At 35.3% G+C, this 18,944-nt stretch overlaps 1 protein-coding gene across 1 annotated transcript; it reads right to left on the minus strand.

Annotated features, from left to right (window-relative positions):
• Positions 1-2,081: 2,081 nt before the first annotated feature.
• LOC126883850 (uncharacterized) lies at positions 2,082-16,217 on the minus strand. The gene is made up of 7 exons (XM_050649526.1): positions 16,175-16,217; positions 14,768-14,904; positions 10,093-10,230; positions 9,808-10,012; positions 8,737-8,888; positions 7,171-7,392; positions 2,082-2,261 (listed from the first exon to the last, which is right to left on the minus strand). Exons 1-7 carry the CDS (start codon positions 16,215-16,217, stop codon positions 2,082-2,084), a joined length of 1,077 nt encoding a protein of 358 aa, XP_050505483.1.
• Positions 16,218-18,944: the final 2,727 nt, after the last annotated feature.

An 18,944-nucleotide genomic window follows, 5' to 3' on the forward strand; every position in this document is an offset into this window, starting at 1 on the left:
TTCGTAACGGCGACACTTCGTAACGACGACAGTTATACTTAACTATACCAATTCGTAACGGCATAATTCGTAGTCAAAATTGAAATATTCTGTTTATTTTTGTTAATGTTGAAACCAACTTTTATTGCAGTTGCAATTGAAATTACGTTTATCATTTTGGCGAACCAACATCTGGGTAAATTTTTTTAAAACATTTCATATTTCCAGTAGAAATATATTTAAAAAAAACACAGGACTCTTCCCACGTGGTTGCAGTGTAAGGAGGATTGAAACCTCACATATTGGAGTTGAAAGGCAACTTATACCTTTTACAAAGGATTTAGTATTTTTGTATTATCCGTACTTATTCTGATTTCATGACCGAAGGTACTTTTCTGACAATTCAACCACTTCATTTTGGATGGTTAGATGTTCGCTGTGAACTAAATTTGTCATTAATTTGATCTTACTGAGGTTCATTGTTAGTTTTACTACTTATATTTATAAATAATTAAAACAATTGAACAGCACAACTTAGTTATTTTAATAAAAATCTATAAAGAGCAAAAAAAAACTTATACGCTTTTTCTGCACAGCAGCTCAGAAAACCTCCGAGTATACTCTGTGTGTACCAACCCGTTTGCGTCAATGTAGTACCGAAAACTCTCGAAACTCCAGAAGATGACGTGCCTTAGTCGATAGGTATTCCGGTGTCCGTTCTAATGGCGTATTCGTGTTCAGCAACTCGCAAAAACCATGAGTAATCCATTCGTATCAATTTAATGCCGAAAACTCTCGAAACTCGAGAAGATGAATAACCTTAGGCACCAGGTGCTCCGTGGGTTAGATCTGATGGCGTATTAGCGTTCAACGACGCCAAAAGACCATGAGTAATCCGTTTTTATCAATTGAATGTCGAAAACCCTCAAAATTCCAGAAGTTTACGTGCCGTAGGCACAATGTGGTTCGTGGGTCGGATCTGATAATGTATGCATGTCCAGCAACCCCAAAAACCTAAGAGTAATCCATTTCACTCCTCCAGAAGATAACCTGTCTTAGGCACCAGGTGCTCTTGTGTCTGTGCTGAGCACGTATTCCTGTTCAGCAACCCCAAAAACTTATAACTAATCCGATTGCAATAATGTAGTACAGAAGAACCTTGAAACTCCAGGAGTCCTATCATTGATCTTGGAAACCAGGTACTCCGGGAGTCGGTTCTGGTGGCATATTCGTGTTTAGCGACCTCAAAAAACCCTCTAGTAATTCATTTGCATCAATTAAATGCCGAAAACCATCGACACTCTAGAAGATGACGTCGCTTGCAGTGACCCTAGTCACCACGTGCTCCGGAGGTCAATTCTGATGGCATACTCGTGTTTAGTGATCCCAAAAACCCATGAGTAATCTGTTTATATCAATTTAATGCTGAAACCCCTCGAAACTCTAGAAGATGACGTCCGTTGAAGGTCAAGGTCAAAGTAAAGGTCGTCATTGGATAGCCAGGAAAGAATCCTAGACTACTAGTACTTTTCCTTGATCTAAACTTCTACATGTTGCCATATAACCAGTAACTCAGGGAATTGGAATACCCAGTAAATCTTATAATTTTCCGAATTTGTGCCTCTATATCTTGAAAATCCTCCATACGATCGAGTTGTGCCCATGAGAACTTTTCATCACAATGATTTAAAGAGTATTTTCCCAAAGTATGAACTAAATAAACTGTGACCTAATTTTCATAAGGTTTGTTCGGGTAATTTGCTAAAAAAAAACCTAAATGTTGGCGTTACGAATTATGGCGTTACGAATTATACCGTTACGAATAGCTATTGTTATGTATTAACTTTCGATGTTACGATGTGTCGCCGTTACGAATTCATGATGTTACGGATAGTCCGTTATCATTTGTGAGGTTACGAACTGTCACGTTAGAGATGTCATGGATGCTAAAAATTTTGCACAATAATTTATTTTTTGCCGGGTTCGAAACTTTTCAAATATTGTCGATATTTATTTAACTTCTTCCTTGTTTTTTGATTCGATACAATTTGAAAAACAACGTCGACGAATCGGTTAGTGTTCATCAGACTTTCTTTCGCCATTCAAAACGTCTCTTCTTCTTCTTGTAGTCTCAGAATGTCTGATTTGTTGAGGAAATAGTAAGTCGGTTGTCTGCCCTTGAGATCCTTCACCACTCTGGTGGCTCCTGCTTTGATCAGGACTCTACTGATGGTTTCCATTTTTTCCACGCCCATGGCGTAATGTAGAGCTGTTCTTTCGAGCTAGAAACAAACAAAACATTTGGTTAGTTAAGAGTAACTAAGACAAAGAATGATTTAGTGCCAGTTGCGGCTCGTGGCCTTGGAGACAGGGTCGGCAAGGTTTTTTTGTCTCATATAGGCATACCATCAAACTAAAAGGCTTAAATCATCATAGGATATTTTGTTGTTTTTTGTTTTTTTTATTTGATGTACATTCTCTCTTGTTTCATGGTGTTTCGACCATACGTGTTGATTCTTTTGAGACAAGATAAATCCCGTTTATTTGAGGCAGAAATTGGTGGTAGTGGTGATAAGATAATTGATGAAAAGTTTGTTATAATGAATTGCAGTACATAGAATTATATATACATATTTTGTAACTTATCCCACTGTCTAAAAATATTTGGATCGGCATAATTTTTAAGTACCTAACTTGTTATAATAAATATCTTGGAAATTCTTTGGCGAAGGTAACTTTAAAATTTTGAATCGTCAAAGAGGTCAAAAATTTGCAAATCTTCAAAATTCGAAAAACGAGTATCTATTTGCATATATTAGTAGGTATCCAAAATTTCAAGATATACCTATTCGTTTTTCGAGATATGTATCATGTTGTTGTCTTTTTTGGAATGGTTCGGAAATATCAAGCGAGTCCAAAGTGTCACTGCGTATATATCGGAAACTACTATCATTACGAAGATCTCTGAGATTTTGCACCAGCTTTCGTATTCTATTTTCTGAATAAATAAAGTCAGTTGACTGATTTTGAACAATAATGAATATCTTGGGCAAACTCTGTCTTAAAAATATTTAAAAGAATTTAAATTTAAAAGAAAGTTCTCAAATCGACTGCTTCACGGATCGAGGTATCGCCAATTTCAAAATCGTCGCCTTCGATAATAAAATCAAAAACTTCCAAAAGCTGTTCACGAAAATCTGCTACAGATACTAAAACTACCAGAGATAATCTGCTTAGATAAAACTAACCGAGATTTAAAATTTCATTGCGTCTGACAAACTGTTCGCTTTTTTTCGAAACAAATTTGTTCTAAAGCAGTAATCCGTTTAGGTGAGCTAAACTGGCAAGAAAAGACGATATTCTTTATTTTTTTACACGTATCATGCAAAACTAAATTCATTATATGCGCATAATAGTGAGTAAATAAAGCTTGTGATGCAATATGTAGTTTTAACTTTTGCCTGGAGACCATGCAATTCACCACACATCACAGCAACGCCGTCATAAGATTGCCCCAGTTTGCCCTACCAATTTATTTTTGATTTCAAAAAATTTTAAAAAATTCTTTAAAACATCAAAAATATATTCTGCCTTATTGCTTTTACTCACGTTTCTAAAACCTAAAAACCTTTCATAAATATTACCACGTAACGACGTAACGCGTATCGAACAACAATAATTAATAATTGTGAATGACATGGTAATCAGAAGTTTCATCTACTTCCAGCGAAAAGCAAATGGTTTTCTAAATCTCAGATTCAATAACGTTTTTCAAAATGTAACTATTTGATTATATGTATTAGTTTATTCTGTATTACGAATACACTTCGAATCAGAAAGCAAATATTTCTAAAACAATTTTATTATTTTCTCTATAATTACTTTGATTTTTAACAAATGGTTCGATCCATCATGTCCACTAAATGATAATTCCCGATTACAATATCAATTACACGACGTAATTCGTGTTCAATTTACAATATCAATTAAACGACGTAAAACGGCGTGATTATTTTTGACAATTTCTGCCGATGCGATCTGGCGATGCATTGCCGACCGGCAGATTTAAATATGCCGTACCTGCCTACGGAGAGAATGTATGTTCGCTTGCTCATCGACTTGTTATTTCGTTGAGTTTTACGTGTAAATCGTCAGCTACAGATGCGTTGGATACGGCTAGCCGAAAAGTCAGATGAATGGCTCGGATCATTCATTTTTTGAGAAGACTGTTACGCGCAGGGATCACTTAACGCTCGGATTGATCAAATCCTTTTAAAAACCATGAATAAAATTTAGTCTGTATTATCTGACAGATTTTTTTTACTTCACAGATACAACTATTAAAAAAATCTATCTATATAAATGTGTGGGTCGGCACTGCCGACCCTGCCGACCCTGACCGGCCGCCACTGTTAAGTGCCATGTTTGGTCTGTACTTTTGTATGGTGCAGAAGTGTGGACACTAAAAGTATCGATCATTAACAGAATTGAAGCAATGGAAATGTGGATTCATAGACGGATGCTGAAGATACTTTGGACAGCAAGAAAAACTAATGAATAAGTACTAAGGAGGGTCAACAAAGATAGAGAACTGCTAAAACTGTTAACCACCGCAAAATGTCTTATCTGTGGCATGTAGTGAGGGGAAATCGACATAAAATATTACAACTGATCCTTAAATGCAAAATAAATGGCCGTAGAAGTGTAGGAAAAAAACAAGTTTCTTGGTTAAAAAACATCCATGAATGGACTCAGATATCAAATGCAGAACAATTATTCCATATGGCAGAAGATCGAGAAGCCTTCGCTTGATGATCGCCAACGTCGGATAATTATGATATGGCACGTAAAGAAGAAGAAGTTAAGAGTTGGAAAACTCCTACAGGAAACATATAAGACAGGACATATAAACATATAACATATAGGACATATAAACATATAATACAATGATAAAACCTTATAAGACAATGGACGCACCAACTCTGTTGTATGGATGAGAAAACCGGACAAAGGGATACCTCTAGATGAGATGAGAAATTAAAAAATTACAGAACAAAATGGAGACGATAAATGACCGTACCCAATTACAAAATGACCGTAAACAGATTAAGAGACAATTTAGTATTTGAACACTTTATCAGAATAGGCTACATAATATGCTCCAAATGAACAATAATGGACTACAACAGAAATGTTTCAACACCAAAAGGAACAAATAAACAAAGCGGCCAATGAAGTACTGGGTACTGAACAACGCAAGAATAAACATTTGGAGAAATAAATAGATGATTAAAAGGAAAAACAATACGAAAACCTGTACAAGAAAATATAATTATAAATATAATTAATACATTAACTACTTTTCGCAGATGACCAAGTCATTTTTTAACAAGACAGGGAAGACATGGAATATAGGATAAGGAAATTAAAGAAAGAATATGAGCTATGGGGACTCAAAATAAATATGAGTAAGACCGAATACTTATGTATTGAATCCGAGGATGGAGATTTGAACTTAAGTTTAGAAGAAGAGACTATTAAGAGTAATTTTGTAATTTATGGAAGACTATGTACTGGGCCTGATGATGAGGCAAATAATGTAAGCCTCGAAACCGGTTGCCCCACATTCTTTAACACCAATAAATGCAAACTCAAAGATTGCGACTATTGACTTAATTTATATCCAATAGAATATTAAGAGTTGAAAGACTTTTAAGTATTTAGGCTCAATGATAAGCCGAGATGGTACTTGTATGAAAAATATAGAAATGAAAATTGCACGGGGAGAACAGGTTATGAAAGCCCTTCATGGAGTGATATGAAAGAACATTCTAACCAAAAAAAAAACAAAAAAAGAATCTCTCTAAGCATAGCGATGAATATTGCCTTATATGGAGAGGAAGTGTGGTCCATGACAACATCAATAAGGTCTACAAATCAGCAGAGAAGATAGAATAAGAACAGAAGAAATATGGAACAGAATGGAAGTAGAATTCTCAATTACAAAAAAGTAGGAAACAGAGCCCTGCTACTGACACGTACAAAGAATGGAAATGTAAAGACTGAAATAGTTTTGTACGCACTTATGACAACAGGTAAAAGGGGGAGAAGTGTAATTTTGAAGTGTGTAAAATAAATAATTCCTAGCTGAGCGCTTTCGGCTTACAAAGCCATCTTCGGAGCTATGCTACAATAAAAAGGTCTCTAATGAATAATTGATCTTAGAATTCAAAGTTTAACTTACGTCAAAAAGGTCAAAATACCACTATGAGGAGAGATGGGTTCCACGTATGATATAAAATACTTCTGTTTCTTATGTAGTTTTTTATTGGTTCGAAAAAACCTTGTCTGTCTGTTTAAAAAATTGCTCAATTTGCTGTTGGTTATTTTTGTATCCAGAAAAGTTAAACACCAAGAACGAGCACAAAGGACTTTGACACGAAAAATTACATTACATATAAAACGAATATTTGATCAAGGTAAGGTACTATTCAAATGGTAGGGTTTTTTGACCTTACCATGATCAAATATTCGTTTTATATGTAATGTAATTTTTCGTGTGAAAGTCCTTTGTGCTCGTTCTTGATGTTTAACTTTTCTGGATAAAAAAATAACCAACAGCAAATTGAGCAATTTTTTAAACAGACAGACAAGGTTTTTTCCAACCAATAAAAAACTACATAAGAAACAGAAGTATTTTATATCATACATGGAACCCATCTCTCTTCATAGTGGTATTTTGACCTTTTTGACGTAAGTTAAACTTTGAATTCTAAGATCAATTATTCATTAGAGATCTTTTATTGTAGCATAGCTCCGAAGATGGCTTTATAAGCCGAAAGCGCTCAGCTAAGAATTATTTATTATTTACACACTTCAACACACTATTTACACACTATCATATATTTACACACTTCAAAATAATGGAAAAGCATAGATGGCGAAAAATAATATTGGACTGGTACCTGCTGGGTCTTCCTTCTTCACTGCTGGGAAGAAGACGGAGAGGTAGAACTGCTACAAGGTGGAAAACGTACATAGGAAATGCTATGATAGATAGAGATCTCAGAGAAGGTAACTGGTAGAATAGAGTCTTGTGGATGACAAGAAGGGCAAACTCATAATGGGAAAGAAGATATTGTATACAGATAAAAGACGAAGGTACTATTCCTAATTTTTTTCTTGACTTACATTATCTCCTAGTTTGAGTGTGTCCGGGAAAGTATTAGCCAGATAGTCAACGATTTCTTCCTGTTGACACAATACCGCAATATGCAGAGTACATCGTCCATAGCTGTTTTTGCCTATCGCCAGCAGTTTCCCACTTCCTGTATCGTTTTCATCAGCCAGAAGCACGGTCACGTCATTGATGGAACCTTGACGAATAGCATGATGAACCCTTTCCCTTTTTTCCTAAAAATAATTCATTAAAATATGAAAATGAAAGACAGTTAATATTTCTTTCTGTTTCAGAGGCTCTTACGTACGTTTCACCCTAGTGGGATCTTCAGAGAGGCCTGTGGTCTGCTCTAAATCAAAACGAAAACCAAATGGCTTAGTAAGCAAAATTATACAAAATAATTGAGTTTAGACGCTGTAGCGACATCTATTTAACACAATGAGAAGTACCGAAAGTACCCAAGTTCCGAAAATCTAAAACTTCTATGGTTAGAACCAACATTCTGGTGACAACCTAAATCCGTGCCTTCTAAAATTTGCGAGGCAAACGAAAGATTAATAAAGCAGACTAGGGGAATCCACGTCAAGAAGCGCTCCTAGAGCAAAACATTGGTATGAACATTAACGGAGAATTGCGGATGGCACGCTAATAGTAATAGATAACCTAGCAAATTTACAGTACAAAACCACTCATACCAAAAAGTATGGTCTAAAACTGAACATCAAAAAGACTAAATTTATAATTGTTTGTAACAAAGAAACTATACACCAATGTGAGTTACATCCTACAAATATTTAGGTGTTTGGTTCACTGATACTAATGACCAGACAAGAGAAATTAAGAGGCGAATAGAAATAGTGAGACAATCATTTATCAAAATGAAAAAGTTCCTATGCTGCCGAGACATAAAAACGAAATTGAGAACGAGAATGTTAAGGTGCTGTGTTTTCTCGGTTCTGATGTACAGCATGGAAGCTTGGACACTAAAAAAGATAAACATTAAAAACATTCGAGATGTGGTGCTACAGGAGAATGTGGAAAATTCCATGGACAGAGAGAGTAACAAATCAAGATGTTTTCCTGAAGATGGGGAAGGAATGCGAAGTCATAAAAACAATACAAACAAGAAAACTGGAATATCTAGGCCACATAATGAGACGCGAAAAGTACTCCCTGCTAAGGCTCATAATTCAAGGAAAAATCTCGGGAAAGAGAAATGTGGATGAAAAATGATGGAAAAAAGAAATGGAATGGAAGTTCAATACAATTGTTCAGAGATGCAGCCAACAACGTTAAAATTGCTGTGATGGTAACCAACCTCCGATAGGAGACGGTACTGCAAGAAAAAGAAGGGGAATCCAACATTGCATTCCACAACCCGACAATTTATCTAGGTAAAATTCCATTAAATGTTGGTTCCGGGAACTCATTCCTAGTCTACTTCATTTATCGTTAGTTTGCCTTTCAAATTTTAGGTTGTCACCAGATAGTTGGTTCCAACGGTACCTAGATGTTTTAGATTTTATATCGCGTCAGTAAAATATCTTAAAAATAAGGAAATAAGTGGATAAGTTTACCTCGAAGGCTAGTATTGATTGTAGAAATGAAACTGTATCAGGTTGGTTCGCGTTGGATACTGCTTCGACAATTGGTACGTCCTCGTTATCAACTATATCTGTTATGTGATCATAGCCATCTAGTAGTAGTTCCACTAGTTTATCTGTATCACCTGAAACAGAGGTGTTCTGAAAATGAGGAATGAAAACTATTAAAACTGAAATATCATTATTTTGTCTCAGTATTAAATACGTCGAAATCACCATAAATCCATTATTTTCCAAGTAAAGCTCACTTAGCACCAAAACAAACGTTGTGTTTGACTTGATTTTTAGAACTCCCCTTAACCAGAATTAGCAAAACGTGGGTAGCTTCCACGATAATTTGCCAATATTGTTCTCGATCTTGCGTAGCATGTAACAATTCATCTATTGATAAGGTCAGTCCATTGACGAAAATTTTGGAGCAATCAATATTTCTTCCTACCAATTTCTCTTTTGCCCTCGATCTTTCCGTTGCGTATTAACTACAGTATCCAGTATTCATCTTATTACATGCGCCCAGTATTCAAGTTTTTTCTTTTTTTATTATCTTCGTTAAGTCATCTTCGTCTTGATATATTCTGTTTAAGACTTCTATTTTTGCAATGCGTTAAAGCAATGATATTTTGAGCTTTCTCGAATATGGCCATATCTCGAAAGCTTCTAATTTGTTTATCATATTAACCTTCATGATCCAGGATTCACATACGTGCAGTAATACAGGATACACATAACATTTTAGGAACTTATTCTTCGTTGCAAGTTCAACTGAGAATTGCACGGTATATATCTAAATTTAATAAATGCTCCTCTTGCAATTCCTATACGAGTTTTAATTTCTTCATCAGGATTTAGTATCTCGTTTGTCTAAAATTCTAGGTATTTAAAATGGTTAACTGTTGTAATCGGCTCATTGTTGACAATTAATTTGCATAGGGCCAACGTCTTGTTTACCAATCACAAGTTGGTGGAGAGACCCTGAACTAACTCTTCAAATTACAAACTACAAATAAATATTTTACGAAATTTAATAAGAAACATCCTCCTTACCTTTGGTAGCAATATGTAACACATATCTATCTATTTCTTCGGTATTGTCAGGCAGATTTGCTTGGATGCTGATATCTCTAGCAGTTCTGTACAGCTCGTCGCGATATGCTACGTTGATTTCTGTTTCTTTTAAAAGTTGAAACAACGCATTACGACCATGAGATCTTGCAGCAGCAAAGTGGAGCATGCTTTGACCGTGCTCGTCCTACAACAGTTATATAGATTATTGTTTAATTAGTTTCTCTCTAGTATCGAAAAAATGTGAATGTGATGAATATTACTTACTCTACTAGTGGGACTAAAAGCTGATTCGTCTTCTTGGTCATTGTTGGGATCTACAGTGACAACATCTATGGTAGCAGGTATTGCATTATTGTTGTCCCCATCAGTAGGAGAGCCTGTTATAATATGTTGGGGTTCCTCCTATAATATAAAAATGTTGATTGATTTATTCAATGCCATAACAAGGTGTGACGATAATATACTCTTATCGTCTAGATTGTTCCTAGTTATCAACAGAACATGTTCTTATAGCGTCATTGGCAGTATAAACGACCGAGCATAAATTCATTAGTGGTCATTTTTGGTGTGTTGAACGGAGAATAACTACCTACCTATCGGAACAGGTGAACTGAACGTGTTCCGAAGTCTATTGATTTGGTGAATTGAACGAAATCTATAAACCTCTATTCTACGTGATGACTACATGTTTTGAATGTAGTTATTATTATGGTTCCAACAGAATTTTCAAATTTATTGTATAGATCTGTGACTTCTCATTTCTCTGTAATAGATGTCGCTACAGCGTCAGATACGGAGAATTAATTTTTATAATTCTGCTTAAATAGGCAGCTTGGTTTCGTTTCGATTCAGAGGTGATCGGGTAGCCCTACTGACGAGGTTTCTAGAGACCGAAACGTACGTATGGGGATGATACATCTATGAACCCGAAATGAAACATAAGCTGGTTTTCTTCTCTTCAGCCTGTTTGCATCCACTTCTGGACAAAAGCCTTCCCATGAGATTTTCACTCTTTTCTGTTTTGTGTTATTTGGTGACAGTTTCTTAACATTTTTGCTTTGATGTCGTCTAGCCATCGTTTTTGTGGTCTTCCTCTGACGACGGTGCTCGCGTAGTCTCCAATGTACAATGTTTTATGTTTCTCGTCCACCTTTCGATGTTTTGTCGTGCCACGTGTCCTACCCAGTTCCATTTCATTTGCGCAATTCTTCCAATTACATCTTCTACCTTCGTCCTTATTTGCACTTCCTCATTTTGTATGTTCCCTCAGAGATACTCCTAACATAGCTCGTTAGATAGCCCTCTGTGTCGTTCTCAATCTATTGGCTGATACCTCTGTGAGTGTCATGGCCTCCATTCCATAGGTCATAACTGGTAGAATAAAACTGTTTAATACCCTTTTCTTTTAGATTTATTGGCAGCTTTTTGTTTTTCAACACATCACTGAGTCTTCCTGCTTCAGCCAAAGGCATTCGAATTCTTTTAGTTATCTCTGTCATTTCATTCTGTTTGCCTAGTTTGATCGTGTGACCTAGGTATATATACTCTTCGACACTTTCGATCTCACTTCCATCTAAATCGATTGTGATATCTTGATTTATCATCACTTTTGTTTTATTTAAATTCATTTTTAAACCAACTTTCTCAGATTCTTGTTTAAGCTCCTTTAGCAAGTATAGTCCAGGGTAATAAGGTTTTTGCCATGACACTTGAACAGAAGCGTTTTTTTGACAGGTAATACCTATAATAGCAAATTGTAACTATTTCCTGCGTAGGATCTGGCGGCCATTTTTATTTATAAACAATTAAGTGTCAAAAAATTGCATTTTTCACTTTTTTTTCAAATCAATGGAAAACAGGGAAACTTATGGTTTTTTTACTACAAATATCTTCGAGATTATGGAAAAAGCTTTAAAATGACGTATTACAAAGTTTGATATACTCATTTATTGCTAATATAATTGTTGTAAAAACAGCTTTGAAATTTTTGTCAAGTAAGGGTTCTTTGGTGCTTAATATGTGAAAAAAATTTCAAAGCGATTCATTGAATTGTTTAAATTTTATTCAAATTGTTTATCCCAGAGAGCATTTTTTTTTGCAATAACATAAGTCAGAAGAAAATGACGTTAGAACCATTCCACAGATGCCAAATGAAAGAACATGAGCTATATTTTCAACTTGGTTTAAAAAAAGTGAATAAAAAATGCATTTATTAGTAATAAATAATTATGCAAAAGTATCGTAAATCTTTCCTTATAAACTTTTTATTTTGTTATATAAGAAATTATACATATTTATCACAATTTTTTATGAATTATGATATAGATAACATTACTTGGTAGTTGTGCACTTAAAACAGGGTAAAAAAGTTAATTTTTTTTGGAAAAAAGATATTCAAAAAGTTTATAAATAAAAATTGACGATACTTTTGCATAATTATTTGTTACTAATAAATGCATTTTTTATTCACTTTTTAAACCATGTTGAAAATGTAGCTCATGCTCTTTCATTTGACACCTGTGGAATGGTTCTGAGGTCATTTTTTTTTCTGACTTATGTTATTGCAAAAAAATGCTCTCTGGGATAAACAAGTTGAATAAAGTTTAAACAATTGAATGAATCGCTTTGAAATTTTTATCACATATTAACCCTCATTTGACAAAAATTTCAAAGCTGTACACTAATTTTTACAACAGTTATTGAGAATTTTTTTTTGCAATTCCGAGCTTTTTTCGCAATTATATTAACAATAAATGAGTATATCAAACTTTATAATACGTCATTTTAAAGCTTTTTACATAATCTCGAAAATATTTGTACTAAAAAAAAAACATAAGTTTCACTGTTTTCCGTTGATTTGAAAAAAAAGGGAAAATACCATTTTGACAGTTAATTGTTTATAAATAAAAATGGCCGCCAGATCCTACGCAGGAAATAGTTATAATTTGTTCCTATAGGTATTACCTGTCGAAAAAACGCTTCAGTACCCTGGCTGCTGAAGTGAAACGAACGGGCTATATTTCTGTCTTATTACACTGGCCTAGTAGATTAGATATTCTGTATTGTTGCTTATGAGTACTATGTCATCGGCAAATCTTAGATGACTTAAAAATCTGGAATCAATTTTAATTCCACGCGGTAGCGGGTAGGTACCCCTCTATGACCCCGGTAGAGGGTAGACTTACTTCAGGGAGGTAGCGTCCCTGCCCACGCGAGCTCCTGGTATTTCCTGCACTCTCTTCTCAGAGGAAACCAGGCCCAAACCCCAGTATTATCCTACTCAAACCCCAAATTTCTTCCCTATATCCCCCTCACTCTCGACAACCCGTCTCGACAGCGTGGCGAGTTATGGCAAACTCACCCCAAATGAGTTTTAAAAGCTGTTTTAATTGTTGATTTTACTCGTATTTTGAGTACATGGGATCAACTTTCTTTTGAATTTTTCCTAGACAAATAGACGGCATGTGACTGCATATTGTAGAGTTCCTTTCGTCTCATTTATTTGTCGTCTCCTTGTCTTACAAATAAAATTGTAAAAGGCAGAGATTAAGGATGTTACCAGAAAGTGGTTCCACGAGAAGTTTCAGATTTATTGTTTAGATCTGGGACTTCTCATTTCTCTGTAGTTCTTATTCTATTACGTGTGCATTTATTTCGCGTTGAGAAATATATTCACCAAATTGACGGGCTTCCCCAGGCAACCAAGTGACGTCAATAACGTCCAGGAAACGTCAGTTTTTGGTTGAATATATACACGTGTTTGAACATTACGTCAAATAGACGTATTTTTTTGGTGATCTTAAATACGTAAGATTAATGACGTTAAAATATATTTAAAAACACGTTTTCATTTCAGACAGCCCAAGTCTGACATCACAAAATTGGGAGGAGCTGAAAGACTTAATGCTTATTGCTTATTGCTTATATTGACTCCAAACTCCAAACAATTTCGTTTATTTTTTATAAGGTTAAATATTAAATGGTCATAAGAAATTTTTCATTTATTATTTACTTGCTCCGTGTGGTAAAATAAGACTTTTCATTTAGATATTTAGTTGAAGAAACGTGTTAATTAAGAGATTTTATTCATTTTTCTCAAAAGGGTTAGTTCAATGCAATAATTCTTCTTGAAAACTGTTTAAGGTTATGTTTGGTGTTTATTTTGTGTTATGAACCAATTATATGTGTTGTTCACGATTCTTTTTGATTTAATGGATAGCGTTAAATTAAGATATTACATATGTTGGATAATTTGTTAATAAATTTATTTATGAGTTAATATCTTGTTTCAGTTTTGACACAGTAAGTAGGCCTATATACAAAAGTGAAAATTCTATAATTTGTTGCATTGAGGGTATTGTAATTCTATACATTTTAGAAAGTCTTCCATTTGGTTTTACTTTTATACTACGGGTTAAATTTAAAACAGTTTAATGAAAAATTGCAATACCAACAATGTTTAAACGACGTTTATGTTGCAATACCAAACGACGTAAAAACTACGTTTTTGATATCACGTATTTAAAACGTGATAAAAATGACGTCAATTATGCTGGGACAAATTCACGTGAATTTAGACGTCGAAAAAACCTAATAAACTGACGTGGTTTGGTGATAATTATGACGTCTTTTCAACGTTTTGTAAACGTTATTGGGTTGCCTGGGTCGGAACGTTTTTAGTTCACCTGTTCTGACGGGTAGGTAGTTATTCTCCGTTCAACACACAGATAATGCCCGTAATGGATTTCTGCTTGGTCTTTTATGGTGTCAGTAATGGTATACGAACATGTTCTGTAGAACACATAGGCGTACTCTAGATGATCATAGTATATTATCTTCACAAAGGTTATTATATTTTGCAGTTACTCATTCATTGGCTGAGTTAAAACAGCTGACATGTATAAGTTAATATAAATGAAAAGAAAAAAATACCAATTACCTGTGTCTTACCCCTGGACTTAATACTGTTTCTGTTGTTCGCAAAGTTATACAAATACTGTGCAAGGTACGCAATAGGATCATCTGGACGTTTGTTGGCAACTTCAGTCAACCCCTTGATTAGCGGATCTCCCAAAGCTAAAAACAACGAGTTAGTGAAAGTTTTAAGGTCGATTAGCACACATCCGTGACCCTACCGTTAAGGTAAAAAACGGCCTATTTCGCACACGTCCGACACAGTGGTTCCACAGTGCTGTCCGTGTTGTCAACGTAACCGTACCCTATAGACAGATTTCTTGCCGACGATATTTATATTTTCACTGACGGATCAAGGCTGTATTCCTCAAAATGAACGACGAGATGTTAATTGAATTGGTGCGTAAAAATCCGGTTCTTTTTGATTTGTCAAATCCTAAGTATATCTTCTTCTTCTTGTGCCACTCCTGTCGGAGATTGAAAATCATCAAGGCTATCCTGACCTTGTTTACAGCCGCCCTAAAGAGTTCATTAGTGGTGCAGCCAAACCACTCTCTCAAATTCCGCAACCATGATATTCTTCTACGGCCTGGATTGCGTTTTCCTTCTATTTTTCCTTGCATTAAATTTTGAAGTAATGCGTATCTACGTTCTCTCATCAGATGACCCAAATATTCGAGTTTTCTTCGTTTTATCTTTAACAAAATTTCTGGGTCTTTCCCTATCCTTCGTAATACTTCAAGGTTTGTGACTCTTTCAACCCAACTTATCTTCAGCATTCGACGGTAGCACCACATCTCGAAACTTTCAATATTGTTTATGTTGTTCTGTTTGAGAGTCCAGGTCTCTACACTGTATAAGAGCGTGTAGCCTCTTAGCATTCTTAATCGTAGAGAGATGCTTATATCTCTGTTGCAGAAGAAGTAATGGACACGGAATAAAAACGAATATTACTTTATATATAGTAAGAAATTCCCCTTCAATTGCACTCTTCTTCCAAGCATGATGGACCCACAAGCGCTTATTTGTAGTGTTTGTTTCTTTTTCCTGTTGTTCTTCTTCAACTAAGATCACAGCAATCATCAACAGTTTGCTGTTAGAAAGTACAGGTAAACAGAGTTAGCAAAAACCCTCAAGGTCACTTGAACCGCATAAACGAACCTCTGTCATATGTTCTCCTCACGGTTGCAGACAACCATAATATATCAATGATATATGGACAACAATATCGTCATTCTTCACGTCACGGCATAGTGCTGTGTGAACACGAAGTGAAACAGTCGAAATCACGGTCCGGCGGAGCACTGATACGAAACTGTCCCGTTACGATCACGTCACGGATATGTGCGAATCGACCTTAAAATATAAACAACGCTCGAGATAATGAAGCAAACCCTTATTTCAACCCTTTGGTATAAGTTATGAGACTCACATGAGGCTAAGTATCGACCTTCCTCAGTAGCGAAAAAAGGCATATCGACCTGTCCGTTTTCGGCAGTCAGTTTATCTGAAACCAAAGAGACGCCAGTGTATAATTAATATTGGAGATCATGGAGTGAGGAACAAAGTGATCATAGATGGCTGTGTAACGCTTGGAAATTTTCACATAAGCTGGTATTTTGACATACTTGACGTTTATATTATTTTGATAGTTTCACAAGCTTTCTTATTTGTTATTCTCTGTTCGAAATTCTCACTAAATATTTATTATTCAAAGGTTAGTCCTTTCCGTATATATATTTTCACCTGGAAAATACCCAGTCGGCTAATTCAGGGAAGTACGCTGACCATTATATTGATATATTATAGTGTTACTCTATTATGAAAAGCTTACGTAGGGATAATATCTTAAATAGGCACGGACAGTATGATACAGCAATTCCAAGTCACGTAAAGTTATAACATAAAGACAGTCGCAAAAGATCTCTCGTGTTAAACAGAAAAATAATACTCGTAGGAGGCACAGGACTCGTGTGCCCCATCTCTCTCATAGAACTGTCATGGAAGAATAGTCGTGGCAAAAGACACAATATTCGAAGTGTATCACAAATACTTAATTGTATCGCGACGTAGAAAGTTAAGTTATTTCGTTCCCTTAGTACCAATAACTCGTTAAACTTAAGTTGTAAGTGGTTCATCGCAAATCAGTGAAAACTGTAATTGGAGTCATATTATTTTGCCGCATATCTAGGCAAAAAATACCCAAATAACCAGCAGATAAGGTAAGGGCATACGTCTTATGAGTTCATAACATATCTACCGGTAAAGGCCCAAGAGACTGTATTAGTGCGCGGAACATAATACAGATACGCTATCGTAGTTTTAGTTTTCAGTCATTTTCGTTAGTTTTAGTTTTAATAATATCATTTTGTTAGGGTTTAGTAGAGTTTCACGATATTCGATAAAAATGTCGATATTGTATTGATATCGTATCGAAAACCAATACGATACCGATACAATACATACCTTAGCAATATTAATGTCGATACGATACTCATTATCTGAAATCAATACAATACTCTTGTATTGTCGATAAGCTGGCCTCGATATTATTGAAAATATCGATATCGAGAAAAAAAAATAAAACGCCACAGTTGTTTGATTATATTTTGTGGAATAGGTATTTAGATCATAATTATTTATTACATAAAAGTATAAGTGATCTGCAACCCAAGCATCAGCTGTTATAATATTTTACACTTGAGTGCATGAACTTGAAATTCTTGAGAGTGAGTAAATGTCTGTTATGATTACACTGTTTATATCATGTGACATTTGTGGCAATATTATGGAATTAAGTGATGATTACTCAAAAATAATTTTTAACAAATACTGAATTGCGATTTATTCCGAATCTCCGGGGATTTCCCTATATTTTCAAAAGTAGTTTTTAAACAATACAGAATTAGTAAGTATTTGTCGACTTTCAAAGAAGCATTCAGCCATATTCAATCTTTATAAGAATATACGTATAAGTTATAAGCAATATTCGTAATATTTTTAGAGTAATGTCCATTTGCCAAGCATGCAAAAGTGGGCATAAAGGGCCTACACAGCTCAGACGTATAATCCTTTTTATGTCGATATTTTATCGAGTATTGTATCGATATCGTATCGAAATCAATATCAATAACGATATTTTTATAAGAAAGTATTGCCGATATCGATACTCGATACGATACTTCATTGGCATAACCAATACAATACTCAATACTTAAAAAGTATCGATATTGTATCGTATCGTGAAGCTCTGGGGTTTAGTTATAATAAATGTGTTAAAATGACGTATCTCTGTATATTTATTGGAATATTTAACCCCTTTAGGAAGCAGTCTCGCTGTTACCTTAAGTACATAGATAATTACCTTTCTCGGCAAACCAACACCTACAGAACCTAAGATTGTTTAATCATTTCATACATGTGGGGTCTATTTACCAGCCTCACAACATTCTCGAAAATTCTCCTATGTAGAATACTATAGTCCCCCATCGGGCGCCTACCCAGGTGGCGGCTAGGAGAATGTCTCCCAGATGTGGATGATACCGGACAAGTGAAGTACCCATGGTGGACCAAAACTAGAATACATGCAGCGACTGATCCACAGTGGATACCTGCAAAAGCGTCTGATCCAGAATCTTCTTCTTCTTCTTTTGTCATCATAATCCTGGATTGGTATTTGCCTGTGTGGCTATGTCCTATTCAGATCTCTCTTGTGCCCTTCTTCTCCTTTGTCTTATGTTCATGGTTTTCAGGTCGTCTTCCATGCCATCCAACCATCTCGTTCTGGACCTTCCTTTTTTCGCCTTCCTATCGGCTTCTTCTTCTTCTTCTTCTTCTTCCTTCTTGTATGTAGGCTTTAAAGCCTGTTTTTTCTTCAATATTAGCCTCCTAAATTGTTTCAAGTTATCGCACCATCCTTTTTTGGTCTGCCAATACTTCTTCGTCCATTTGGTGACTTATCTCGTGCTATTCGTACTATCCTATCCTCTGCCATTCTACTAATGTGTTCGTTCCACTCCTGTTTCCGTTTTGTCACCCATCCATTTATGTCTTCTACATTGCATGATCTTCTTATGTTTTCGCTTCTCTCCCTATCCAACAGACTTTTCCCTGATATTCGTCGGAGTATTTTCATCTCTGTTGTTTCTAGTAGTCGTCTCGTTTTAGATATGTCAGGTCTTGTCTCCGCCGTGTATGTCAAT

Source organism: Diabrotica virgifera, chromosome 4, assembly GCF_917563875.1.
Source record: "Diabrotica virgifera virgifera chromosome 4, PGI_DIABVI_V3a".
Classification (NCBI taxonomy): domain Eukaryota; kingdom Metazoa; phylum Arthropoda; class Insecta; order Coleoptera; family Chrysomelidae; genus Diabrotica; species Diabrotica virgifera.